The sequence below is a fragment of the Liolophura sinensis genome, chromosome 1 (genome assembly GCF_032854445.1).
Source record: "Liolophura sinensis isolate JHLJ2023 chromosome 1, CUHK_Ljap_v2, whole genome shotgun sequence".
Taxonomy (NCBI): domain Eukaryota; kingdom Metazoa; phylum Mollusca; class Polyplacophora; order Chitonida; family Chitonidae; genus Liolophura; species Liolophura sinensis.
Window position 1 is genome coordinate 64945603 of NC_088295.1, and position 26627 is coordinate 64972229.

At 39.0% G+C, this 26627-nt stretch overlaps 1 protein-coding gene across 1 annotated transcript; it reads left to right on the forward strand.

Annotated features, from left to right (window-relative positions):
* Positions 1-684: 684 nt before the first annotated feature.
* LOC135472950 (NLR family CARD domain-containing protein 4-like) lies at positions 685-25809 on the forward strand. Its single transcript, XM_064752697.1, has 6 exons — positions 685-870; positions 14822-14967; positions 16437-16591; positions 17492-17649; positions 18351-18510; positions 19920-25809. The coding sequence occupies exons 2-6, from the start codon at positions 14839-14841 to the stop codon at positions 21892-21894; spliced, it is 2577 nt and encodes an 858-aa protein (XP_064608767.1). The 5' UTR covers positions 685-870; positions 14822-14838; the 3' UTR covers positions 21895-25809.
* Positions 25810-26627: the final 818 nt, after the last annotated feature.

The window sequence follows — 26627 nt, forward strand, 5'->3', positions numbered from 1 at the left end:
TGGCTTACCTCAAACAAATCCGTTACATGCTACAAAATTCTTTGAACAATAGATCAACAGCGCCCACATATAGCAAAAAATTCCTGCAATCAAACATATGTTTCTACGCGTGAATGTTCATCAAACCTTTATCGTCTTTCACTTTCCAAATCTTAAAACCAGGCCATTCCAGCCTGAAACATGCACTCCTTCCTTGTCAAACACATCAGTCAGATCATGGTTAAGCAATGGACGTATATATCGACTTCCATGGTTAGACGAGGCCATTCCAGCTTCATTACTGAGCCATTCCAGCTCCGAACAAGAGCATTCCAATTTCCAAAACTCACAAGTAACTGTACATATGCACAGGTTACCAAACATTTAATGTGAAAAAATCTCGTATAATTTACCAGAGAGGATCAGAACCTTTTACAAAAGTGTGTCAGCGTTGCATGAAATCTTAGAAATAGGTCGGTTGTATCACTCCGCCTAATGACGTCACCGCTAATATAGTACAATGTTAAGATAGGCCTAACATGTATTCTTACCCTACATACACATATTTATTTAATGGCCTGTATGTTTTATATTGCTCTGTCCATTGGTTCCAATTGCGAGTGGTCGTAGCTTACTCTTCTACGCCAAGGTCACAAGGAAATCGTCGCCGTTGGTGCGTTGGTACACGTTGGTAATTAACTGGTACGTTCTACTCTATTACATCATGTTTATAAAAAGTCCAAGCGTAGCTCTGACTAACTTACGCCAAAAGTCACGGGAATCAGAATACACAGTGGCCATATCTGTCTTCTGACAGGAGCACAGTGACTGCGTGTGAAAACTTCAGGCAAGACTGATGCTACAACACGCCCTGAGCGGAGATGTGAAATGGTGAGTTCTTGGTTTGTTATGTAGGTCAGGCCAAATTTATGGACATCTTGTGGCATTATCGGGTTTTCAACAATGCCATATATGTATGTACGAGCCACCACCTAATAATTTTTCCCAGAACTCATACTAACGACTGCCTGACAGCTCCGTTTGTTCTCGAGTCAGATTGCCTGGCATTTAAAAATTGTTAAGAGGGAGGTAACATTTTCTTAATTTTTTGAAAGTCATGATGTGGGCCTCTCCTGTCTTATAGTTCAACAAACGGATTATCCACTGTTACCTTGGCCTAGTTAATCATTAGAGACAGATTTAAGTTAAATATTTGTTTGTACAGATAAAACAACCCGGCCTCTTCTAACATTTCGGAGTGTAGGGTACTCTGACTTGAGCCAGCCAGGCGAGCGGGTGATAGGCTTCAAGTTCCGTTAGTATAGCAGTTTTAGTCGGGCTTTCCCATCTAGGCAGAGGTTCTCTAGCCTTATGAGTGAAATATACGGTCTACTTGTACTAATTTGAAATCATTAGCTCTGTCACAAAATCTTAATTTTTACACCACTTGTTATACACCACGAAAGGAACGAGCCAAAATTAACAATCTTCGCTTTCGTTTCTGTTATAATGAGTCATCCAACCGCTTGCGCGACTGTCTGGATACACAGCCTCGTTTTTGAAACTCGGCATTAACATATCAGCATTGTCTCTATACCATTAATTATCTTGCTGGCTTCCTCTCCGGCCGTACGTGGGGAGGTTTGCCAGCAGCCTGCGGATGGTCGTGGGTTTCCCCCGGGCTGTGCCCGGTTTCCACCCACCATAATGCTGGCCGCCGTCGTATAAGTGAAATATTCTTGAGTACGGCGTAAAACACCAATCAAATAAATAAACAAATAAATCTTTTTTTTCTTTCTTTTTTGCTGTTTTTCCAGTTGCTTAAGTTTTCCCTGTTTTCCCCGCGCACATGTTTGGTTTAACGACTAAAGGGAAATGAATGACATAAAAATACACAATATATCAATGTACATTATGACATCAGACAGGGATATAATATATAGGCGCACGGGTCCTTGGGATACTGTGCGTTTAAAATGTAACACATAGTCGTGAAGATTTGAGAACAAGGTAAAACAAGGTAAAATGAAATAAATAAGTAAAAAAAGACCGTGGACACATAACAAACTACTGCAGCATTTAAGAAAGCACTTACTTTCAGAAACACTGTATAGACCTCCATGGTCTCATTAAATACATTTACTTTGTTTATACATTATTTACATCACGAGATGCGCTTCTTATTTAGGATATATGATACTGATAGCAGATGAAGAAAATAAATAAGGCGTCAAATAGTACACAATTTCTTTATGTTTGAAAAAAGCATATAGTACCTTATTCAAACGATTAAAATGTAATTTTGTGAAACAGTTTTAGGGTGTTACCATCTTTATTTTGTCCTCACACAGCATGAATTATCTGAATGCCACGTGGTCGTTTATAACCAAATTACATCTCGTGAAATATGGGGTGTTTTTTTTGAATGAGTGGGAGAGATTGAGGCAGTGGGAAATCAATCTCTATGTTACTATGCTACTAATATGGTTTGAAGAATGAAGTGTGTATATAACTTATAGCGGTATAGACCTATAATATAAACGTGTATAATATAGACCCTACAACAATACATAATATGATTATTAACTATTAAAATAGTTTTGTATTATATAATCATAGTACCTCCATACTTGACACACGCATGTTATATGGAGTATGAATATTAAAAGGAATGTAAGTAGTTTAATCAGTATAGGATTATTGTTTACAATATGCACCGAACCAACCAAACAAACTTGAATAATATACCAGTTATAATAATTGTAACTTGTGGCACAGTGTATACAGTCTAACATACTAGTCATACAATTCTCCATATCCACATGCTGTCCTTACTATTTCATGGACATACACTGAATCTACCGAGACCTACATAATCATTGTGATAGGCTGCATCTACGTAACTGTAACCAAAGCTCTACGCGCTGACAAGCTCTACATCTGTTATAATAGTCCAGCCCTGCTAACGCCATTGACTATAGACCCGCCGTACGGGTTTTCCTGTATGGAGGCGGCCATGCACAACGGTTAAATATTATTTTCACTCCATTCACTCCATTCAAAGTAACGTCCTTAAATAGTAGGGATACAGTGCATGCAAAGTGAAATACATGATACAATGATACAAGAATACCACTGACAGGTGGACACAAGTTTATCTGATATCATGTGTGTTACTTCGTCTTAAATCAATTTCACTTCTGAACGTGTCTAACAAACTCAAGTAAGTGGTCTGCACGAGTTGTACATATGTAACTACTAGCACCAAATTTAGCCTAACATATCATTTGGCAGAGCATCGTAAAAGCTGTTGATTGTTTCCTTATGCAATACAGGGAAGGCTTCACAATAGCACGACCTTCTGGAAGCTATGGCCTTTGTCAGAATCCCATACAAAGGGAACGCGAAAACTGCACTGTACCGGTGACCTACCTGATGGCAAAATTGCTGATACCTGTTTGACTTTTTTTTCTGAACTGTTTTAAGGCCATGGTAAAGTGCACAAATTTGTCCGGCACATTTTGACAGATGTCTGAAACAGAGAAATAAAAGGAACCAGTCCCAGTTTGCCTACACCACTAGTTGCCTTGCCCATTATAAACAGGAAATGAATGCCTATCAACTTTGGAGTGAAAAAGTATAATTTGAATTCAATTACCTACAATGCACATGCAAAAAAAAAAGAAGAATGCCTCCATTCTGGAGCTCTCAGCAGGAAAGTATTAAAAGTCATTTTGAATCCTTCCTTTCTTTGAATCATACATATGTATAGTACGATGTAATGAAAGAAGTACAGAATACAGAGTAAAATCAGGGCAGCGACGACAGTGTGTAATTGGCAGATGCCACCCTTAACCGGTGAAATAGATTCATTCAAATACATGAAAGACAACGGCATAGAAAATAAAACCAGAGCAACGACGACAGTGTGATAGCTGGCAATTGGTCACACGTAACCGGTGAAATAGACTCGATTAATATACAAAGGCTACAGTAGAGAGAGTAAAACCAGAGCGGCGATGAAAGTGTGATCGCTGGCAAATGGTCACGCGTAACCGGTGAAATACGGCTGCTTGAGGCTGTCTGTTGTCATTGTTGACACTTCTGTATTTAGCTGAAAACTTGTGGGTCGACATACCCTTAATTTAAAATGATTCCGCGAAGGCGAACGAATGGTTGAGTCAAAGTGGTAATTTGCCATAAGGTCGTGGAAAATGCAATGAGTGGATTCAATCTTTTTTTATAATTATGAGACCAAATATGCTCAAAATCACAGTTCAGGCGGTCAGCGGGTAAAATAATGTCTGGGGCCGGTTACATGAAGCTTACTTAGCGCTAAGTTGCCCTTAGCTAAGTATATTTGTATATCTACATACGTAGTCATGATAGTTAAGGGCTTACTTAGCTAAGTGAATTTCATGAAATCGGCCTCAGATTTCTAAAGATCGGTTTAACTAATAAAATTATCATCAAAATCTCTAATAATTACATGGAAGTAGAAGTCAGAAGTTTTCAGTGCTACCAGAAAGACACAGACCTACGAGTTACAAAGTTACAATGATCAATTTATGTTTGTTTATAGCACAAAAATATAATAAAAGAGATATAAACAAATGGTGAGGTGGGAATGAAGTGCGAGTGGACTAGTTCTATCCCGTTTGAGTTAAATGTGTATGTATCATCAAAGAAGAAAAACTAGACCCGCTTGTATCTATACATATGTAACAAGATACACTGCTGGCTGATGGTGATACGAAATAAGTTAGTTGGTTGCTACAGATCTGATTTTCATAATATTCGTGAGATGATGTTTTAATTTATATTTATATAAGAGAAAGTGGGTTGATAGTTCCAAGATACTGTGTACGTTTGTTCCATTTTAGAGGGTCTTTAGAATGGATCAAATGTGGACAGAGGTTAGTTCTTAATAGTGAATGGCCAATGGAGATTTAGTATTTGATTATGTGTAGGGTACATAAGACTGCATTTTGGAAAGGTTTGATATGTTATGTTGTATCCAGTGCGTCAAACCCAGTATGCAGTCCACAACACTTTGTGTTTAAACATCCTTATTTGTAATGTACGTAATATCCAGCTATAAATCAAGTAAGGGTTTCTCGGACGCTTTTATTGCATCTGTTCATATATACACAGCGGTGATATTGAAACTGTCCCATATTTATAGTCCCAAACACAGCGATGATATTAAAACTGACCCATGTCTATACAGCCCCAAACACAGCGGTGATATTAAAACTGTCCCATATATATACAGTCCCAAACACAGCGGTGATATTAAAACTGTCCCATATATATACAGTCCCAAACATAGCGGTGATATTAAAACTGACCCATGTCTATACAGCCCCAAACACAGCGGTGATATTAAAACTGACCCATGTCTATACAGCCCCAAACACAGCGGTGATATTAAAACTGACCCATGTCTATACAGCCCCAAACACAGCGGTGATATTAAAACTGTCCCATATATATACAGTCCCAAACACAGCGGTGATATTAAAACTGTCCCACATATATACAGTCCCAAACACCAGATTAAGCGGAATTAGATACGTACATGTACTTACTGAACATAGATCTTTCACGCTGTGATTACAGGTTGTAATTGACGGCTGGCATGTTTGACGAAAAATTCTAAAAAAATTTGAATGAATGCATTTGATGGTATAGTGACTTAGAGTGAGTGAGTGAGTGAATGCTTAGGTTTTAACGTCGTACTTGACAATTTTTTAGTCATATGACGACGAAGGAGTTTTTAGAGTGCATGTACGTGTAATGTGTCACCATGTTTCAGGACGGATTTCCACCGCTCTTTTATTTAGTGCTGCTTCACTGAGACGACTTACCGAAGGCAAGTAAGCGGCCACACCCGAGCCAATATACCGATACGGGTCAACCAGCCGTTGCACTATCTCCTTAATGCTGAACGCCAAGCTAGGAAGCAACAACTTCCTCTTTTAAGATCTTACGTGTGACCCGGCCTAGGATTGAAATCTTCGATCTTAGTACACAATCTAGGTTACACAGCAGCGATTCGTGCAATTAGTTTTATTCCTTACAGTGCATGCGTCGCTCTCTTCGTTCGTTTGACATAACTGCCACCTTGTCACCAGTTTGACCTGTGGGAACCCATGAGACACACGTAGGCTTGTTTAGGCTTAGCCTCACCACCTCTGTTATCGTGCGGGACTATTTGTTCTAACCATAATAAAATTGTTTCACTTGTTGGTTAGAATCATGTTGTACATAATTTAGGTAAAAAAAATGCATGTCAATAAAGTATTATTAGAAACAAAGGCTGAGACGAATTATTTGTGTTTTCTGACATCACTTCCTGCCTCATCACCGTGACCCAACTGATCTCGGCGTTGTTCGGCATTTGCTAGAGGTGGCAGTGATGTAAAGCGATCGTAGAGAGAGACGTATGCGCTGTTAAGGGGTATGGCAAATAGTCCCAGATTTGCCTCTGAACTGAAGAGACAAGGAGCACTCATTGGATAATACTGCCACACGGGCATTTTAGGTTGTTGATACACTATAAATTTCTGCGATGCTAGTTTGCTACTATTTAAAATATATATCGGTATAAGAATTTTGTTTGTTTTAGATGGAACTAAAAACTCTTTGCTTCGTGTTACTATCCGCCTCCTAGAGCTTACCAAGGGGGACAAAATGCTATCACTTCATTTTCCGCAACCACAGTGTAAAAAATGGTGGTCACGCTAGGTTGATTTTTTGAAATGTATGAGGCTGTATGAGGCGGTATGGCATGGTGACATAGGTGGTATGGCATGGTGATCTCATATACCGCAATCTTGAGTTGCGGGGCGTCCGGGACCTAGGCGGCCTCTCGACGCTCGCCTAATGTACTGTGATAGTTGCCCGTCCCCCTGCACTTTTAATTTCTTTAAAAGACACTGCATCGACAGTGTTCTGACAGCGCCCGTTGAACTGCGACATCTGCACTTACTTCTGCATATAGAGCCATGTAATGACCGGACATAGATATTACAAAGCAGAAGGGCCTCACTTAGTAAAATCTTGCAGCTGGTATCTTATTTCAGGCCAATTATAGTTTTGTTGCAATTCAGCTGAAGTGTGATGTTTCCTGTTTCAAGCGTTTGTTTTGATTTGCCCCGGAGCATTAAAGGGTTCCAACGGTCAACCATGAATTCACTCAAGACTTTGTATATTCAATCAACATTATCTCACTAGTAATATGTGTTTGTTTGGAACTTTACTCATCATTCTTGTTTTCTACAAGAAAATTTAGGCACCACTGTTTTCATTCCCTTTACATACTTGAAAGGCTAAACTTGTTTATGATGCGGAAGTAACAGGAAGCGGGAGTGTGTGTGTGTGTAGCGAGGTGGGGGGGGGGGAGCGTGTATACCCAAACACGTGAATAAAGTCACATGGCTTGATAATTCAGATAATAAAGTCACATGGTATAAAGTCACGTGGTACTCAGTGTTTAGCACATGCAACTCTCAATCAGAGATCTCCCAGACTAGTCTAAAAATATGCCATATATCAAGTGAATGTCACGTGTCACACAGTCGAATGTTCCATTATATAGTCTGTATCGCTTGCTCGATTCATTCACTCTAAGTACTCCTTCGTCGTCATATTACTGAAACATTGTTAAGTACGATGTTAAACCCTAAGCACTCACTCACTCGATTCATTCAAATCTGCATCTGTGATCCATACTCAGATGCATTACATGAAGGGATAACGCATAACTTTGGTTTAGGCATGGTCTGGTATCAGCCACATGGAGTTAACCCATCACTCAGGTCTAGGCTTTATCTTGTATCAAGCACACTGAATTAACCAATCACTCTGGTCTCGAATTGATCTGTCATCAATCACACTAAGTTAACCCATCAGTCTGGTGTAGGCTTGGTCTTGTATCAAGCACACTGGGTTAACCCATTACACTGACAGTCTGGTGTAGGCTTGGTCTTGTATCAAGCACACTGGGTTAACCCATTACACTGACAGTCTGGTGTAGCCTTGGTCTTGTATCAAGCACACTGGGTTAACCCATCACACTGACAGCCTGGTGTAGGCTTGGTCTTGTATCAAGCACACTGGGTTAACCCATCACACTGACAGTCTGGTGTAGGCTTGGTCTTGTATCAAGCACACTGGGTTAACCCATCACACTGACAGTCTGGTGTAGGCTTGGTCTTGTATCAAGCACACTGGGTTAACCCATTACACTGACATTCTGGTGTAGTCTTGGTCTTGTATCGAGCACACTGGGTTAGCCCATTACACTGACATTCTGGTGTAGTCTTGGTCTTGTATCGAGCACACTGGGTTAACCCATCACACTGACAGTCTGGTGTAGGCTTCGTCTTGTATCAAGCACACTGGGTTAACCCATCTCACTGACAGTCTGGTGTAGGCTTGGTCTTGTTAGCCCGTCATTCTGGTTTCGGCTTGATCTGGTATCAAGCACACTGAGTTAACCCATCACTCTGGTCTAACCATGATCTGGTATCAACCACACCGAGCTAACCCATCACTAGATCTAGCAATGATCTGGTATCAACCACACTGAATTAACCCTTCACTCTGGTCTAGGTGTCATCTGGTATCAACCACACTGAGTTAACCCATCACTAGATCTAACGATGATCTGGTATCAACCACACTGAATTAACCCATCACTCTGGTCTACGTGTCATCTGGTATCAACCACACTGAGTTAACCCATCACTAAATCTAGTGATGATCCGGTATCAACCACACTGAATTAACCCATCACTCTGGTCTAGGTGTCATTTGGTATCAACCACACTGAGTTAACCCATCACTCTGGTCTAGGTGTCATCTGGTATCAACCACACTGAACTAACCCATCACTCTGGTCTAGGTGTCATCTGGTATCAACCACACTGAATTAACCCATCACTCTGGTCTACGTGTCATCTGGTATCAACCACACTGAGTTAACCCATCACTAAATCTAGTGATGATCCGGTATCAACCACACTGAATTAACCCATCACTCTGGTCTAGGTGTCATCTGGTATCAACCACACTGAGTTAACCCATCACTCTGGTCTAGGTGTCATCTGGTATCAACCACACTGAACTAACCCATCACTCTGGTCTAGGTGTCATCTGGTATCAACCACACTGAATTAACCCATCACTCTGGTCTACGTGTCATCTGGTATCAACCACACTGAGTTAACCCATCACTAGATCTAGCGTTGATCTGGTATCAACCACACTGAATTAACCCATCACTCTGGTCTACGTGTCAATTGGTATCAACCACTTTGAATTAACCCATCACTCTGGTCTAGGTGTCATCTGATATCAACCACACTGAGTTAACCCATCACTCTGGTCTAGGTGTCATTTGGTATCAACCACACTGAGTTAACCCATCACTCTGGTCTACTTGTCATCTGGTATCAACCAGACTGAATTAACCCATCACTCTGGTCTACGTGTCATCTGGTATCAATCACACTGAGTTAACCCATCACTTTGGTCTACGTGTCATCTGGTATCAACCAGACTGAGTTAACCCATCACTCTGGTCTACGTGTCATCTGGTATCAACCACACTGAGTTAGCCCATCACTCTGGTCTAGGTGTCATTTGGTGTCAACCACACTGAATTAACCCGTCACTCTGGTCTAGGTGTCATCTGGTATCAACCACACTGAATTAACCCATCACTCTGGTCTACGTGTCATCTGGTATCAACCACACTGAGTTAACCCATCACTCTGGTCTACGTGTCATCTGGTATCAACCACACTGAATTAACCCATCACTCTGGTCTACGTGTCATCTGGTATCAACCACACTGAGTTAACTCATCACTCTGGTCTAGGTGTCATCTGGTATCAACCACACTGAGTTAACCCATCACTAGATCTAGCGATGATCTGGTATCAACCACACTGAGTTAACCCATCACTCTGGTCTAGGTGTCATCTGGTATCAACCACACTGAATTAACCCATCACTCTGGTCTAGGTGTCATTTGGTATCAACCACACTGAATTAACCCATCACTCTGGTCTAGGTGTCATCTGGTATCAACCACACTGAATTAACCCATCACTCTGGTCTAGGTGTCATTTGGTATCAACCACACTGAATTAACCCATCACTTTGGTCTACGTGTCATCTGGTATGAACCACACTGAGTTAACCCATCACTTTGGTCTAGGTGTCATTTGGTATCAACCACACTGAATTAACCCATCACTCTGGTCTAGGTGTCATTTGGTATCAACCACACTGAATTAATCCATCACTCTGGTCTACGTGTCATCTGGTATCAACCACACTGAATTAACCCATCACTCTGGTCTAGGTGTCATCTGGTATCAACCACACTGAATTAACCCATCACTCTGGTCTAGGTGTCATCTGGTATCAACCACACTGAATTAACCCATCACTCTGGTCTAGGTGTCATCTGGTATCAACCACACTGAATTAACCCATCACTCTGGTCAAGGTGTCATCTGGTATCAACCACACTGAGTTAACTCATCACTCTGGTCTAGGTGTCATCTGGTATGAACCACACTGAATTAACCCATCACTCTGGTCTAGGTGTCATCTGGTATCAACCACACTGAGTTAACCCATCACTCTGGTCTATGTGTCATCTGGTATCAACCCCACTGAGTTAACCCATCACTAGATCTAGCGATGATCTGGTATCAACCACACTGAGTTAACCCATCACTCTGGTCTAGGTGTCATCTGGTATCAACCACACTGAATTAACCCATCACTCTGGTCTAGGTGTCATTTGGTATCAACCACACTGAATTAACCCATCACTCTGGTCTAGGTGTCATCTGGTATCAACCACACTGAATTAACCCATCACTCTGGTCTAGGTGTCATTTGGTATCAACCACACTGAATTAACCCATCACTCTGGTCTAGGTGTCATCTGGTATCAACCACACTGAATTAACCCATCACTCTGGTCTAGGTGTCATTTGGTATCAACCACACTGAATTAACCCATCACTCTGGTCTAGGTGTCATCTGGTATCAACCACACTGAATTAACCCATCACTCTGGTCTAGGTGTCATCTGGTATCAACCACACTGAATTAACCCATCACTCTGGTCTAGGTGTCATCTGGTATCAACCACACTGAATTAACCCATCACTTTGGTCTATGTGTCATCTGGTATCAACCACACTGAATTAACCCATCACTCTGGTCTAGGTGTCATCTGGTATCAACCACACTGAATTAACCCATCACTCTGGTCTAGGTGTCATCTGGTATCAACCACACTGAATTAACCCATCACTCTGGTCAAGGTGTCATCTGGTATCAACCACACTGAGTTAACTCATCACTCTGGTCTAGGTGTCATCTGGTATGAACCACACTGAATTAACCCATCACTCTGGTCTAGGTGTCATCTGGTATCAACCACACTGAGTTAACCCATCACTCTGGTCTATGTGTCATCTGGTATCAACCCCACTGAGTTAACCCATCACTCTGGTCTAACCATGATCTGGTATCAACCACACTGAGTTAATCCATCACTAGATCTAGCTATGATCCGGTATCAACCACACTGAGATAACCTATCACTCTCGTGTAGACTTATTATCCTGTATTAAGCACACTGAATTAACCCATCACACTGGTCCAGCTTGCATCTTGTGTCTCCTATAACGATTGAAAGACAAACCTCTTACTTAATAGCCACTTAGCCACGACCCTTTCCAAAAGTTAGAGGCTAAATCTCCAGGTTGTACTATCATTGGGTGAATTTCTTTTCCTAGCTTTCATTTTGTTGCTATGTTCGTAAGAATGCCTAAGGCAAAATTAAAGACGAGGGGCACCTCTCCTGGTGGGAGTAAGAGACACCGTACATCGTTAAACCTAACAGTTACTCCCGATCAGGTGGGATCAAACCCAGAGGAAAAGCTTTTGCCGTCACAAGTAGGGAATGTTAGCGCTCTTCAGATCCACAGAATTACAGGTAACAACCCTGCTGCCATTGTTTCTGTTGACCCTTTAGAAGCATTGGAACTATCTATCAACAAAATATGCAAAAACTTGTTGCCGATTTAATATGTGGCCCTTCACATCATAGTCCGAGATAGCTCGTACGTTATAGACTTGGCACAATTTTGTTCGGCTAAGGATGGCCGTATACCAACGTCAGAGAGCGCCCCAACCTCATTCAGTTCATTTACCTGCCCTTGTCAAATATGTCGAGGGAATCAGTCCAGCCGTTTGTTGTAATTATCACCAAGGATTCGGGTTCACGCTGCCTAGGAACTAACTAACCGATCGACGCTGTGCTTGCTATAAATCAAAAGACGAAACGGTAAAGAATATAAGTGTCTGCAAATTCCATGCCATGGAGACGCATTTGATGGGTAATTTTTTGTCTCAAAGGTAGTGACAAACTGCCTGGGGAACTCCATCAGGAATTTTGACATCATTGCATAATTTATTTCATGTAAATTGATGGTATAGCTTGTGCGATACGATACGCACTGTGGCGGAGAAGATGTCTAAATATACAACGCAAAATATTGAAACAAAACTTTTTTTTTGGATGTCTGCAATTATTGAGGTCTGCGTTCTATATTCAGACATAATGTCATTTGCTCCGCTTTATTTTCACGTCATGCTTCACCTTATAACACGACTGGCATCGAATGCGATGTACGGCTTGCCCCCATGTGCGGAACAAAAGTTGACGTAGTTGAGGGTAAATGAATCACATGGCATAATAACTGTGCCCAGAATAGATTCGCCTAATGTTGGTATATGTATTTGTGAACAAAAAAGTGCTTTGACTGATGACCTCTCTTTATGATTTGAATTCCAGGTGGTGTCTTGGCTTTTATGTAATAATAGATTTGGTTGTAAAGTCAAACTTTAGAACTGGCTGGTTCTGCCCCATAACACAAATGTTGGTCTTATGGGGCACTGCAAAGAATCCAAGAACGATCCAGTTGGTCGGTATTCATGTATTTGTGGACTAAGTGTGATGAAAATAAATGAATGTTGACATGTGACGTATTTAAATGTTACCAATAAGATTAAAAAGATAAATATACCGAAGGAAAAAAACCCATAAAATAACGACCATTTTGTACTTAATGTATATCCAAAAACCATCCATAGTAAAGACCATTTTGTACTTTATGTATATTCAAAAACCATCCATAGTAAAGACCATTTTGTACTTTATGTATATCCAAAAAGCATTCAAAGTAAAGACCATTTTGTACTTTATGTATATTCAAAAATTATCCAAAGTAAAGACCATTTTATACTTTATGTACATCCAAGAATTATCTAAAGTAAAGACCATTTTATACTTTATGTACATCCAAGAATTATCCAAAGTAAAGACCATTTTGTACTTTATGTATATCCAAAAAAGCATCCAATGTAAAGGTCATTTTGTACTTTATGTGTATCCAAAAAGCATCCAAAGTAAAGGCCATTTTGTACTTTATGTGTATCCAAAAATCATCCAAAGTTGAGGCCATTTTATACTTTATGTATATCCAAAAAAGCATCCAAAGTAAAGGCCATTTTGTACTTTATGTACATCCAAAAAGCATCCGAAGTAAAGGCCATTTTATACTTTATGTACATCCAAAAAGCATCCAAAGTAAAGGCCATTTTGTACTTTATGTGTATCCAAAAAGCATCCAATGTAAAGGTCATTTTGTACTCTATGTGTATCCAAAAAGCATCCAAAGTAAAGACCATTTTGTACTTTATGTACATCCAAAAAGCATCCAAAGTAAAGGCCATTTTATACTTTATGTACGTCCAAAAAGCATCCGAAGTAAAGACCATTTTTGTACTTTATGTATATCCAAAAATGATCCAAAGTAGAGGCCATTTTGTACTTTATGTGTATCCAAAAAAGCATCCAAAGTAAAGGCCATTTTGTACTTTATGTATATCCAAAAATCATCCAAAGTTGAGGCCATTTTATACTTTATGTATATCCAAAAAAAAACCATCCAAAGTAAAGGCCATTTTGTACTTTATGTACATCCAAAAAGCATCCGAAGTAAAGGCCATTTTATAATTTATGTACATCCAAAAAGCATCCAAAGTAAAGGCCATTTTGTAATTTATGTGTATCCAAAAAGCATCCAATGTAAAGGTCATTTTGTACTCTATGTGTATCCAAAAAGCATCCAAAGTAAAGACCATTTTGTACTTTATGTACATCCAAAAAGCATCCAAAGTAAAGGCCATTTTATACTTTATGTACATCCAAAAAGCATCCGAAGTAAAGACCATTTTTGTACTTTATGTATATCCAAAAATGATCCAAAGTAGAGGCCATTTTGTACTTTATGTGTATCCAAAAAAGCATCTAAAGTAAAGGTCATTTTGTACTTTATGTATATCCAAAAAGCATCCAAAGTTGAGGCCATTTTATACTTTATGTATATCCAAAAAAAAAACATCCAATGTAAAGGCCATTTTGTACTCTATGTGTATCCAAAAAGCATCCAAAGTAAAGACCATTGTGTACTTTATGTACATCCAAAAAGCATCCAAAGTAAAGACCATTTTGTACTTTATGTGTATCCAAAAAGCATCCAAAGTAAAGGCCATTTTGTACTTTATGTTTAGCCAAAAAGCATCCAAAGTAAAACCATTTTGTACTTTATGTACATCCAAAAAGCATCCAAAGTAAAGGCCATTTTGTACTTTATGTGTATCCAAAAAGCACCCAAAGTAAAGGCCATTTTGTACTTTATGTATATTCAAAAAGCATCCTTACTTTTATATTGTGCAGACGAAAGTTGTGAAGCTATGGAAATAGAAGACACAAGTAGTGAATCTGGGAGAAGTGAAGAGGCATGTGAAAGTAAAGGAGCAGTAACAGGCCAAGGCCCCAGTATTTACGTCAGGGGACACGAGTGGTTTGAGAAACACGGACAGGTATGTGAACATGGATGGCATCGGTTTTAAGAAGATGTTCTTACCAAGGAAGATGGTCATGGTCATACAAACTTCACGTTATATCTTATTCCTGTCTGCGGAGCTGAGGGGGTTAGCACGCCAGCGCGGCGCATTGACCCAGGAGCCTCCCACCAATGTGAGTTCAATCCCAGCTCATGCTGGCTTCCTCTCCGGCCCTACGTGGAAAGGTCTGCCAGCATCCTGCCGATGGTCGTGGGTATGCTCTGGGCTCGGCCTTTTTCCTCCCACCATAACACTCGTCGTATAAGCGAGGTAGTCTTGAGTACAGCGTAAAACACCTATCAAGAAAATATTCCTGTCTACAGTAAACCTCCTCTTGAATACGATAATATATGGTTTTATAGTCTAATGTTCGGTTGATTATTCCGATGAACTGAGCCACGAAGTAGTCCTATAGACCTTTCCGAACTGTCAATTAAGAACACGCAATTGACCAATCATAAGCAATATTGTTGCAAATAGGTCAACCGGATGTTCCATACATTGGTTACAAATATTTAATATTTCTGTGACGTCATGACGTCACAATTGCTTTCACCGGGAATGGAATGAAAAGTACCGTGGTCACGAGAAGGGGTGGTGGGACGTTGGATGTATTGGATCCATTTATTGGCACTGTTTGTGATGTGTTACAGTTGAAAATGGGGATCTGTCAAACGTCCGGCAGCAGGACCTTGATGTCATTTTGTTGACGTCAAATGTTCATTTCCCAGTCATCATGATGATGTCACATTTTGCCCTCAAACGTAAAAAAAGCTGTTCTAACTCTTTATTTAAGGCCTTACTTAAGTCCGAATTACTGAAGAAAATAACTGTTTACGAATCACACCTGTGAAACATAATTTCATGTACATGTGTTATGTTTACTTTTTTAATAGTGCAGCGATAGATACAACGGATACTATGATCTCTTTATTTATATATAAATGATATACATATTGTTAAAATTTCGTTGTATTAATTACTTTTGAGTCTATATCTGTAATATAGTTATTAATAAAGTAATTTAATTTATTTTGGGATATAATAAATCCCTTTGGATTTCTCTTCCCGCCAAGTTTATAAACACCATAAATTCGTTTGTATTGCTGCATGACTTGGTGAATAAAATGAAATGAAAAACATAAAAAACAGTACGACGTTACAATAGAAACTGATAGACTGTAACATTGCAGACGTTGCACCACAACCCATTTTTGACGTAAAAATAGCTGACGGTCCTTCTGCACACTAGCGCCACCTCATGGGATTAAACAATATGCCGCCTCCCCGTTAACTTAACTTCATTGTTGGTTTACTGTGAAAGACTTCTGTGATAAATGCACTTGCTAAACTAAGTTCGCTTAGTTTGCTGTGCGATTCATGTTGCATGTGTCTTCCATCGTGAACGTTTGATGTGTAACTTTGTTGTCTCTGTTGTGTTCCAGTGGTCCAAGTGGCTAGTTGATCAGAACCGGGCTACTTTGGTTCAAAATGGCGACTTTTCCAATATTAGTGACCACTTAATTAAAGCAGGCGTTTTCACGGACAACGAAATGGAAAAAATCGAGAAGACCAAAGGAAGAGGCAAAAGGATGTCAAAGTAATGCATAACAACATAGAGTAAATAAATGGATATGTCTCCCATCAGATGATATCAGAATTAATAAACTTTTGTTTCATGAGTTTGGTGAAGGCTAGAATCATCTACTATACGTACAGTATACCTGACACAACTCTCTCATCTACAAGAGTAGGAAAACCTTAGGCTTAACTGGGTGATAGCTTTAATAGGCTTAGTTCCACTTGACATGGATACATGCTATCCATCCATCCAGCAATTAATAGTCAGCTTATATATATATATATATATATATATATATATATATATATATATATATATATATATATATATATATATATATATATATATATATATATATATAAACACTATATATAAGGTCTTCCAGCAACCTATAAATGGTAGTGTGTTTCGTCCCACAACAATGCTGGTCGCCAACGTATAAGTGGAATATTCTTGAGTACAGCGTAAAACTCCAATAAAATAAAAACAATTAATAAAATGATTCTGTTGGAAACATACTGCACAAAATCTGCTTTTTGGGTACTTCATTTATTTTGACATTTCACACCTTTCGTAACCGTACCAAGCTGATCCACCAAACAGAATCAACCCGTTGTGATACCTAATCATTTGGAAACAAGAAAACGTCAAAAGGTGTCACTGAAAAAATTATAAGACTTTTTGAAATACAAAAAATCAAAGTTGATCTTAGACGCTTAATACCTGATCATATTCTTTCGGTCAGAGTTACATCATACTTTATGTTATGGATGAAGTTAGTATTTCTTTTGAAAATATGTCTCTTTCATTTTTTGTAGAAAATTCATTTAAACAATAAATGTTTACTTCTTTCATACATTTATTCTTGGAAATGAAATCATATCATTTGTTTATATATATGTGTGTGTATTGGAACAGGTTTCTGGACACTTTGCGTCGAAAGCCAGAATGGGTAATACAAAAATGCTTTGATGTGGTTTGTGAAGCTGATCCTATTCTACATGATCAAGTACAGTGGCTAATCCCGTCCATTCCATCCCCTGAGCATCACAGTACAGGTGTCGGACAGATTTCCGGTAAGAAATAAATATTACTATGTAATCATTACTAAAATATTAAAATACACAATATTTTTAATAATATATATTAAATATTAAGCAGTGTTGACTCCACACCATGTATGTAGAATTTTACGTGGAATATTTACATGAAGGACTTTATTTATTATACGGCAAAGACTAATCTTCAGTTGATGTTGTAAACAATAGTCCTCAGTTGATGTTTTAAACAATAGTCCTCAGTTGATGTCGTAAACACTAATCCTCAGTTGATGTTGTAAACAATAGTTCTCAGTTGATGTTGTAAAAAGTAGTTCTCAGTTGATGATGTGAACAATAGTTCTCAGTTGATGTTGTAAACAATAGTCCTCAGTTGATGATGTAAAAAATAGTCCCCAGTTGATGGTAATGCTCATTGTTCCTTTTTACATAATATCATTTCGTTACAATTCTGTGTTTTAATAACAATTATTAGATCCAAAAGCAGCCCATAAGACCCAATCTCAACTGACTAATTACTCCTTTGAAAGATCATTTTATTGATGCTGCGTGGCGAAATTGTTATCAATGTGTACATTTTTAAAATGGGATAAAACGAGATTACTTAAATCTTGAGAAATCGTCTTTATCAGATGTAGAAAACTATGCAACAATATGGTAACGCCAGTCGTACGCTTTAACCCATATTTCTTGAGGTATGTCTTTTTGATTTCCTGCAGAGGAACTGAACGCTATGCAGACTGAAGTGAGAGAATGGTACAAGTCACAGCTGTCCCGATTTCGTCCGATACCCTGGAGCCCGATGTTAGAGATGGACTTTGATCATGTGTTCACCAATCTAAAGATGGTCGAGGGCCGGAAAGAAAGTTGGCGTATTACGTAAGACATATTTCAAACGTTATGTACCTATAATTGTTTATGGTGGTGTGCGTGTTTGCTTGCTGACTGTATCCACGCCTATTCCTTGGCTACAGTATGACGAAGTCAGGGTTTGTTCCTAAAGAGGAAAATGGGCACATCACAGAGAAATTAACAGCACCTCGCCAAGTAGCAGTCAAGACTGGATTGGAAGGCGCACCAGGCTTATTATATCGAAACCAATGACAGCAATCCATTTTACCGATTAAGACGAACAGCTGTTATTTTTTACCTATTCATATCTAAAACATCTATATTTAGTTTTCTAATTTAAGTTTAGCTTCAAAACGTCGATATCAGGTGGTTACACGTTGCAAATAATGCAAGAAAATATGTTGAAGATAACTTTTGTGTAGTAATCATCAGTTTGAAGTTTTGTATACAAATCTTTAAAAAGCAGCTGAGCAGCCGTAAAATTACTCCAACTAACGTAATACACTGACTTACACTGATTTACACACGCTCGGCCCAGTTTAACAAAGCGGCATACAACATTTTTATATCGTACATTTGTCGAGTCGAGCTACACAGAAGGTTCAAATGACTATAACGCACCGTTTTCTTGTGTGACGATGCAGTGCGTGTGTACTTCATGTATTTTCTATGAGCACCATACACCGTTAATTGTGACGTAATAAAGGAAAGAACTAATGAGTTCACAGCTTTGTACCGTCTTGATACAGGCGGGAAGGAGTTCCACGTGTTCTCCATTACCGTACCATTGTCGTATGTGTGCAATTATCGTACATGTACGACATCTTTGTGAAACCGGGCCCTCTGATGAAATGCTTAATATACATGCCTTGTACCGGTTATAAGGCTTGTTCTATCAACCTTGTGAATTCAACATCTTGTAAAAAGTTTGCGCGGCGGAAGTTTGTGTGCTGTTTCTAAAAATTCTTCTGTCTTCTATTTTAAACATGTTCTTGGCACAATATTGCTGCAGTATTACCAATGACGTTAAGCCATATTCACTCTTTCATTCCAAAGTGGCAATTCTCAATGTGTATTGCCAATGACGTTAAGCCATATTCACTCTTTCATCCAAAGCGGCAATTCTCAATGGGCATTGAGGCACATTTAATAATTAATCATATGTGTACAACATTTTCATGTCTAGATGCACTCCACTTGCGGCTTTTAGTGTACAAAATAGTTAATACAAAATTGTAAGGGTGAAAGTTTGTGACTAATTTACGTTCTTTCTGGTCATTTGCCCATTGATGAACTCCGTGGTTGTGTTCAGTATATAATGACCTGTCTACACAGATGAAAAATGGGGCGTCACCCCAGATAATGCTAAATGCTGTAGCCTTGTAATAGATGACTATTGTGTGAGAAAATATTAATACTTACAATTATCATTTCAGTGATCAAGGTACGAAAGCAGTTGACGTTGACAGCATAGAAGGACTCAGCGAAGTCATGTTTAGCCCTGAAGGGAGAACCATAACGTTTGTACAAGGTCCAGCCGGAACTGGAAAAAGTACCCTGTGCAGGAGACTGGCCTACATCTGGGCCAAGAACAGCCATCACATATATCGACGCCATTTTGATTTGGTGTTGCTCTTGGAAGCTCGCTCCATGGTTGGTGATAATATAAATGAGTGTATCGTTCAGCAGGTACTTCCAAAAGACTTTGATCTCAGTGAACATGACATTTGTAAATGTGTGAATAGATGTGGTGGAAATTGCTTGATGATTATCGATGGGGTTGACGAATTAACACAAAAGGGTAAAGCAGCTATAATTGACCTGTTACAAGGAAAATTTCTTCGTCACATTAATGTCATAATCACGGGACGTCCGGAAGCACTGATAGAATTTATCCGATATGCCGATGTCCATTTAGAGATATCAGGATTCACGAAAGATAATGTCGAAGCCTACGTTTGTAAACACTTCACAAAATCTAAGAGTGAATATAGAGACCGAATGCTGAAGATACTGAAGGATAACTCGGAGTTACAAGAGGCAGCTGTTAACCCATTCACAACTCTACTCATGTGTCTGCTTGTACAAGACAATAGCAGTGAAATTCCGTCTAATTTTAACGACATCCTGCACCAAGTGATTATGTTAGCTTGTAAGCATTATGTTTCCAAAATTGACATGAAGTATAACGTCAACGATGCAGATCTGTTTAGAATTGCTTGCAAAGTTGCGCATTTGGGATTTGAGGAGGACAAATTGGAGTTTCAGGAGAACGAGATCAAAGAAATTTGCACAAGCGATTTGAGTGAACATTTCCTGAAATCTGGACTACTGACTAAGGATTTCTCAGTGTCTAGATTACATACAGTTAGTTACTGGTATTTCCCTCAAAGGTCAATACACGAACATCTCGCTGCTTGTCATCTTGTCGACGCCAGACTGGAAACGTCCAATGACATTGTCACCAGTTGCAACTTGAACCATATTTGGACTTGGAATAGAACATTTTTAGCAATCCTCTACCTGCTTAGGAAACAACGCCCTCGATTTCATACGTATTTGTCGCGTATTCTCGATATAGCCTGTCCTCAGTACAGACAGGTCAAACGCGGATTTCAGGAGTTTGTTGGACGTGCGACATGTGAGAAAAGATGCCGCATGGGTGACGAGGAAGCCTTTAACAGCCGAGCTTTTCTCTTCCGCCAGATCCTTGACGCTCTCTGTTACATTCACCAGGATGGTAGAGAGGTATTTGTCAACATTATACGTGGTAACTCGGACATGTTAAAGGTTTTCCTCTGTGACAACATCTTTAGTTGTTTCAATAGCTTGTGTGCAACGTGTGCCAAAGCGATACCAATACCTCTTACCAATCAGTTTTTCTTGAGGAAACGGGTTTCTCTCGACGGCTATACTGTTTATTATAAAGATCCCAACGTAGTCCGTTGTAAATGGTCAAAGGTGTACGCTACATGCGTAAATCATTCGAAAGGCAAATTGCGAGTACCATGGTTGCACTGTGACAGTCTCAAGGATGCATGTTCTACACTTAAATATGACAAGGTATGGGTTATGGCTACCCTCAGTGTACTTCTGTTGCCAGACACAGAAAACGCGGAGTATGTACACAGATTCATAGACTTTTTGACATCAGTAAAGAAGAGGTTGACTCTTTTGTTGATAGTACCAAATCTGCTGTGTGAGGATTTGAGCCGTGTGAAGCTGCTTAACTTGATTAACGGATGTGATTATCCCAAAGTCAAAGTTTGTTACGATCATCCTAACATCCCAGTTCACGTCTCACAGGATGATGAATCTAACGAAGGTGGCCACTGCCTTTCGCCCAAACTGACTTACGACATCCCTAATCCAGTACACCATATGTACTATAACAAGCACTGCCCATTTTAGCTTATGCCATACCCCGAGCGTCAGCGTTCAATCACAGGGAAAGCAGTGTTAAACAAAATGTCAAGGGTGGTATCTTAAAAAGTACCTCATGTATTGGGCTGGGGTTTTGCACAATAACTCGAGGGGTATGTTGCATCGTTGATCCGCCGTGTGCATACTAAATAGTGTAAATTACAACATTAATGACATAGTGTATTGTGTATTAGAATCAGGCAATGTTAAACAAAATGTTAGGGTGGTCTGTTAAAGAGATCGGCATGCATTCAGATCAAGTAGAGCACACTAACTCGAGGGAGAGCGGAGGTGGTGTTCCATCGTTGATTTGCTGTGTGCATATTAATTACCCCAAACTACAAAACTCACGACTTAGTATACTGTGTATTAGAATCATTTTTAAGGTAAATGTTAGGGGTGGTATCTAAAAAGTATTGCATGTATTGACAAGAAGTTTTGCATGCATATAAAGCATAGTGACACGAGGCGGGTTTTCCATTGATGATGTTGTGTGTGCATATTAATTACCGTAAATTACCACATGCAAAATTTCACGTATTGAGCTGAAATTTTGCAATCATGTTTCTCCTACCGGCGAGCTCTTTGGTAGCCTTGCAACAAAATTTAAGTTACGAAACCTGTCAGTGTAACATCCCTATACTAGCAGCTTGTCACTGAGGGGGCTGGCAGTTTTCGTCTGCCACGTGCTATTTGTCAGACATCAACTATTGGGCCCGTAAAGCACATTATTCTACAGGTGAGATTATAAACAGTGATATAAAGAGCAAAGTATAGATTTATTCCATTTGAGATTATAAATATACTGATACTTTTTTTAATACTACTTTACAATACTACATGTCTCTATACATAATTATATACACAATTTGATAGAATGTGATATAGAAAGCTACAGCACAGAGAGTAGAGCCAGAGCATCGACGACAATGTGATAGTTTGCAACTAGTAATATGTAACCGGTGAAATACGCCCTCTTGTTCAATTCACCTCAGTTAAGGTTTTATTACAACTGTTCGTGTAAATGCTTAGATAGTAGCAACTTAAATGTCCGCTAGTAGCATGGTTTAAGCACACTGAGGCGAGAAAAAATGCAGTTTTGTTAATTGCAGTGCATTAGATGTCACTGACATTACACACCGTGACGGATAGTGAGGTGAATTACAACAGCTGTGCAAATGTGTAAAGGTGTTCTTATGTTGTATAAACTTTCTGCTTATGTGTACTGTGCGTTCATACTCCTTACAGCACATGCGCCGCTCTCTGTGAGCGGCGAAGGTGAAGAAAATATAAAAATGATGCGAAAATCAGATGAAAGAGCGTCAAAACTCGTTTACAAATATGGTCTTTAAAAATTTTTGGGGATTTTTGTTTTTCAAGAGAAAAGGGTATTCCAAAATATTTTTGTATGGTGGGTATTTGCGACCAACTTTTGGTATTTATCGTTGTTGCATAATAATGCTCTAAATAAGGATGTGATGCTTGTCTAATAAATTTATTTGAATGTAAATTTGTTGTTTATATCGAAACATATGTATTTAACCATATTAAAAATATAAATATGATCCAAATTGAGGTTTAATATATTTGTTAGCTGAAAAGAACAAATTCTAGTACAAAAATATTTATTAAATCTGTGTTACATCCTCATTTATAACATTATTAAACAAAGACTATAAATATCAAAAGGTTGTCCCAAATACCCACCATACAAAAATTATTTTCAAGTGTGTTTTTTTCTCCCTAAGGAAAAATCGGAAAAAATATTGAAGACCACATTTAGGAATAACTTTTCGCACTCTTTCATCTGAACTTTGTCATTTTTATGTTTTCTCCACCTTTAAGGAGTATCCAGAACGTTAAACCAAACATTTGTGTGGTTCATAAGAGCATATGTGTGACGTTGTTTGCAGTTGGTTACTCTTAGTATGGGGAATCGCTGGCAATAACTGGCTTTGGTGATGTGTCTCAAAACACTCTCATCTTGAATATAAGTGTCACTTTGTATTTGCTTTAGAATGTCTGTGAACCTGACAAATTTCTGGCTTGATCTTAGTTTGTGCTTTGCTGGAACCGTGTGTAGTTTTGCGTCTTGCATAACACAAAGGGTTGTCATCACTGGTAGATGTACACGAGGGTAAAACTACGGAACCACGGAAAGGACATAGTTTTATCATTGTTATATTATTTACTAAAAAATTTTCACGGGGGATATTCTAAATAATGGTATTCTTTTTTTGAATTACTATTTCCTTTTTTGAAGATGGCTAAGAAAATAACAATTATGCAACTATGACCCTTCCGCGGTTCCGTATAAAACTGGTCGAAATTGGACAAATCTCGCGCTTGAATATATACTACTCACAGCGTGGGAACCATACAAGCGTGATAACCATGGGACGCGTGTCTCGTCTAGCTTTGCATAACTGAAATCACCAGCTTATTTTGAATATAAATCGTTATATTCATAAATGGTAAATATAGGTTGGCGCGCGGTGAGTGCTGGTGAGACTGATGCTAAACAAAACAAAGTGTCAAAATGTCAGATTTGTCTAGTAGTGGCAGTGATATTTCTTGCAAGCACTGTGAGGCTGGGGTTGGAATTTGTCCAGTTTTAACCAGTTTTACGCTGGTGAGGATCTACCAGTGATGACATATGGTGATGCCTGTATGGAATTCACAGCTAAGAGGCCTGTGAGTACCACAATTTTTAATGGCGGGAGTGATTGAGTGCTTGGGGTTTAACGTCGTACTTTACAATTTTTCAGTCATACGACGATGAAGGAATCCTTAGAGTGCATGTAATGTGCCTCATTGTTGCAGGACGGATTTCCACTGCTCTTTTATCTAGGGCTGCTAGATCTGAGCTTTCCGAGGTTTGAGGTTTAAAGGAGAGAATAAAGGATTATATGATTTGTCAGTTTTTACATTTAGCTTTAATGTTTTCGCTTTAAGCGTTGGTTTGAACAGTTGGTGCTGTTGATTTTACACTTACTATTCATCGTGTCACTTATAGATTTTACGGGGGGCTCAGTGGTTAACGTGCTAGCGCGACACAATAACGCAGGCCTCTGACCTATGCCATGCTGGCTTCCTCTCAGGTCACATATGGGAGAAACCTGCGGATGGTAGTGGTTTTCATCCGATCTCTTTTCCTAAAACACGAATAAAATAAATTTAACTTTAATGTGATTTTTTGTATGTGTAAGTTGTTTTTACATATATACCTTCATATAGGCTTGATTTTATAATCCCATAATAAACATAACTTAGTTATTGCATGACTATCTAAGACTAAAGAGACTGTCGGACTAGGCCCTAGGTTATTAACTTTTCATCGCAATGTCACAAGAGCTGCATGAATGGTTCAATCCTATTCACGCAAAGCGAATTTTCAAAATTCAGTCCTTTTCACGCCAGATTTCAATTGTTTTGGGAGGCCGGCTGGTCGCCGGCTCTTTGTTGTGTAGTCTTACATGAATTTCGATGGCGACTGCTTGCCTTCTATCAGTATATACGTGTGTCACATGTGGGGACTGTTAGTAAGTAATTTGCCAAATGTCGGTGGTTTACTCCGGGTATTCTGGCTTCGTCCACCTATGTAAAATTGGCAGCCGTGGTATAAGTGAAACATGTTTGTGTGTGCCATGGCATCAACAAAACAGTAAATAAATAAAAGTTTCAGGTAACAAGATATTTGTTTGTCCGCGTGGGTTTTTAGTGTGTTCCCGTGGTCGTCAAAATTTGGTCCCGTCTGACCTATATACGCAGGATGCCATGAACTGGGAGGGATACCCAGCAATGTGACGGTGACGTCACTCATAGCTTCATCACTGACTAACTCCTCGTACGTTTTGGCCAAGCATGCACCTGTGCAATAAAAATGGCATACACGGTTAGTAAACCGGAGTATATATTCAGGGTTGGCAATTTTTTTTAACTAGCAGTGTTACAAAGGATACTAATTAAGCGCTTTACCGAGATGCATCGTTATATACTCTACATGTGGAGTAAATCAAGTCTACTTCATAGGGAAGTCAAAACTAGCCGGCTGATGACTATACATGGCCCACAATCTGTGAGGTGAACGGTACATAATTCTTAGTATGAGCAAAACTGTCTTCATACTTACATGTATTAAATAAAATTAGTCATACATAATTCACCATCTGATCTGATTTATACTTATAGTCACACTGAACAGAAAAATTTTGGAGACCTACAACAGCTGACAATGTACATCAAAAATATTTGTGTTATTCACATTTATGTCCATGCCTAATAAGGGTGTTATTTCTTTTGGCTTCAATACACTTTGGCGGAAACATGCAGAATGATATTTTTATTGATTTAGACTGACTCTATAAGTTTGCATATTTAAGTGAGAACCCTTGAATAACATATCGTTGCTCTGTGTCATTTTGCAATGTTGGAATATATAAGGCAAGGACGAGAAAGAAAGCAAGCAGTTCTTGCCTTTTTTATTATTATTATTTTTATTCGCGTGATTGACCACGTTGTTAGAAAACCCCTTACAAAGCGACGTGGCGTATGGGTGGCTTTAATATACTATATATTCATGCATCTGCGAAGGAAACATTTCTCATCAAAACAGCGTGACTAATAACATACCGATAACTCCAGGCCAAAATTTAAAACCGTAAATTAACAAATCATCTGAGCATCAAATTATCTCATGAAATGATGAAAAAAAAAAAAAA

Bases quoted from the DNA above. Each gene is read 5' to 3' on its own strand.
- LOC135472950 (XM_064752697.1), top strand. From the start codon at position 14,839: ATGGAAATAGAAGACACAAGTAGTGAATCTGGGAGAAGTGAAGAGGCA. The intron at 17,650-18,350 runs GTAAGAAATAAA...GATTTCCTGCAG, and splicing joins AGGTGTCGGACAGATTTCCG to AGGAACTGAACGCTATGCAG. The intron at 18,511-19,919 runs GTAAGACATATT...TTATCATTTCAG, and splicing joins AAAGAAAGTTGGCGTATTAC to TGATCAAGGTACGAAAGCAG.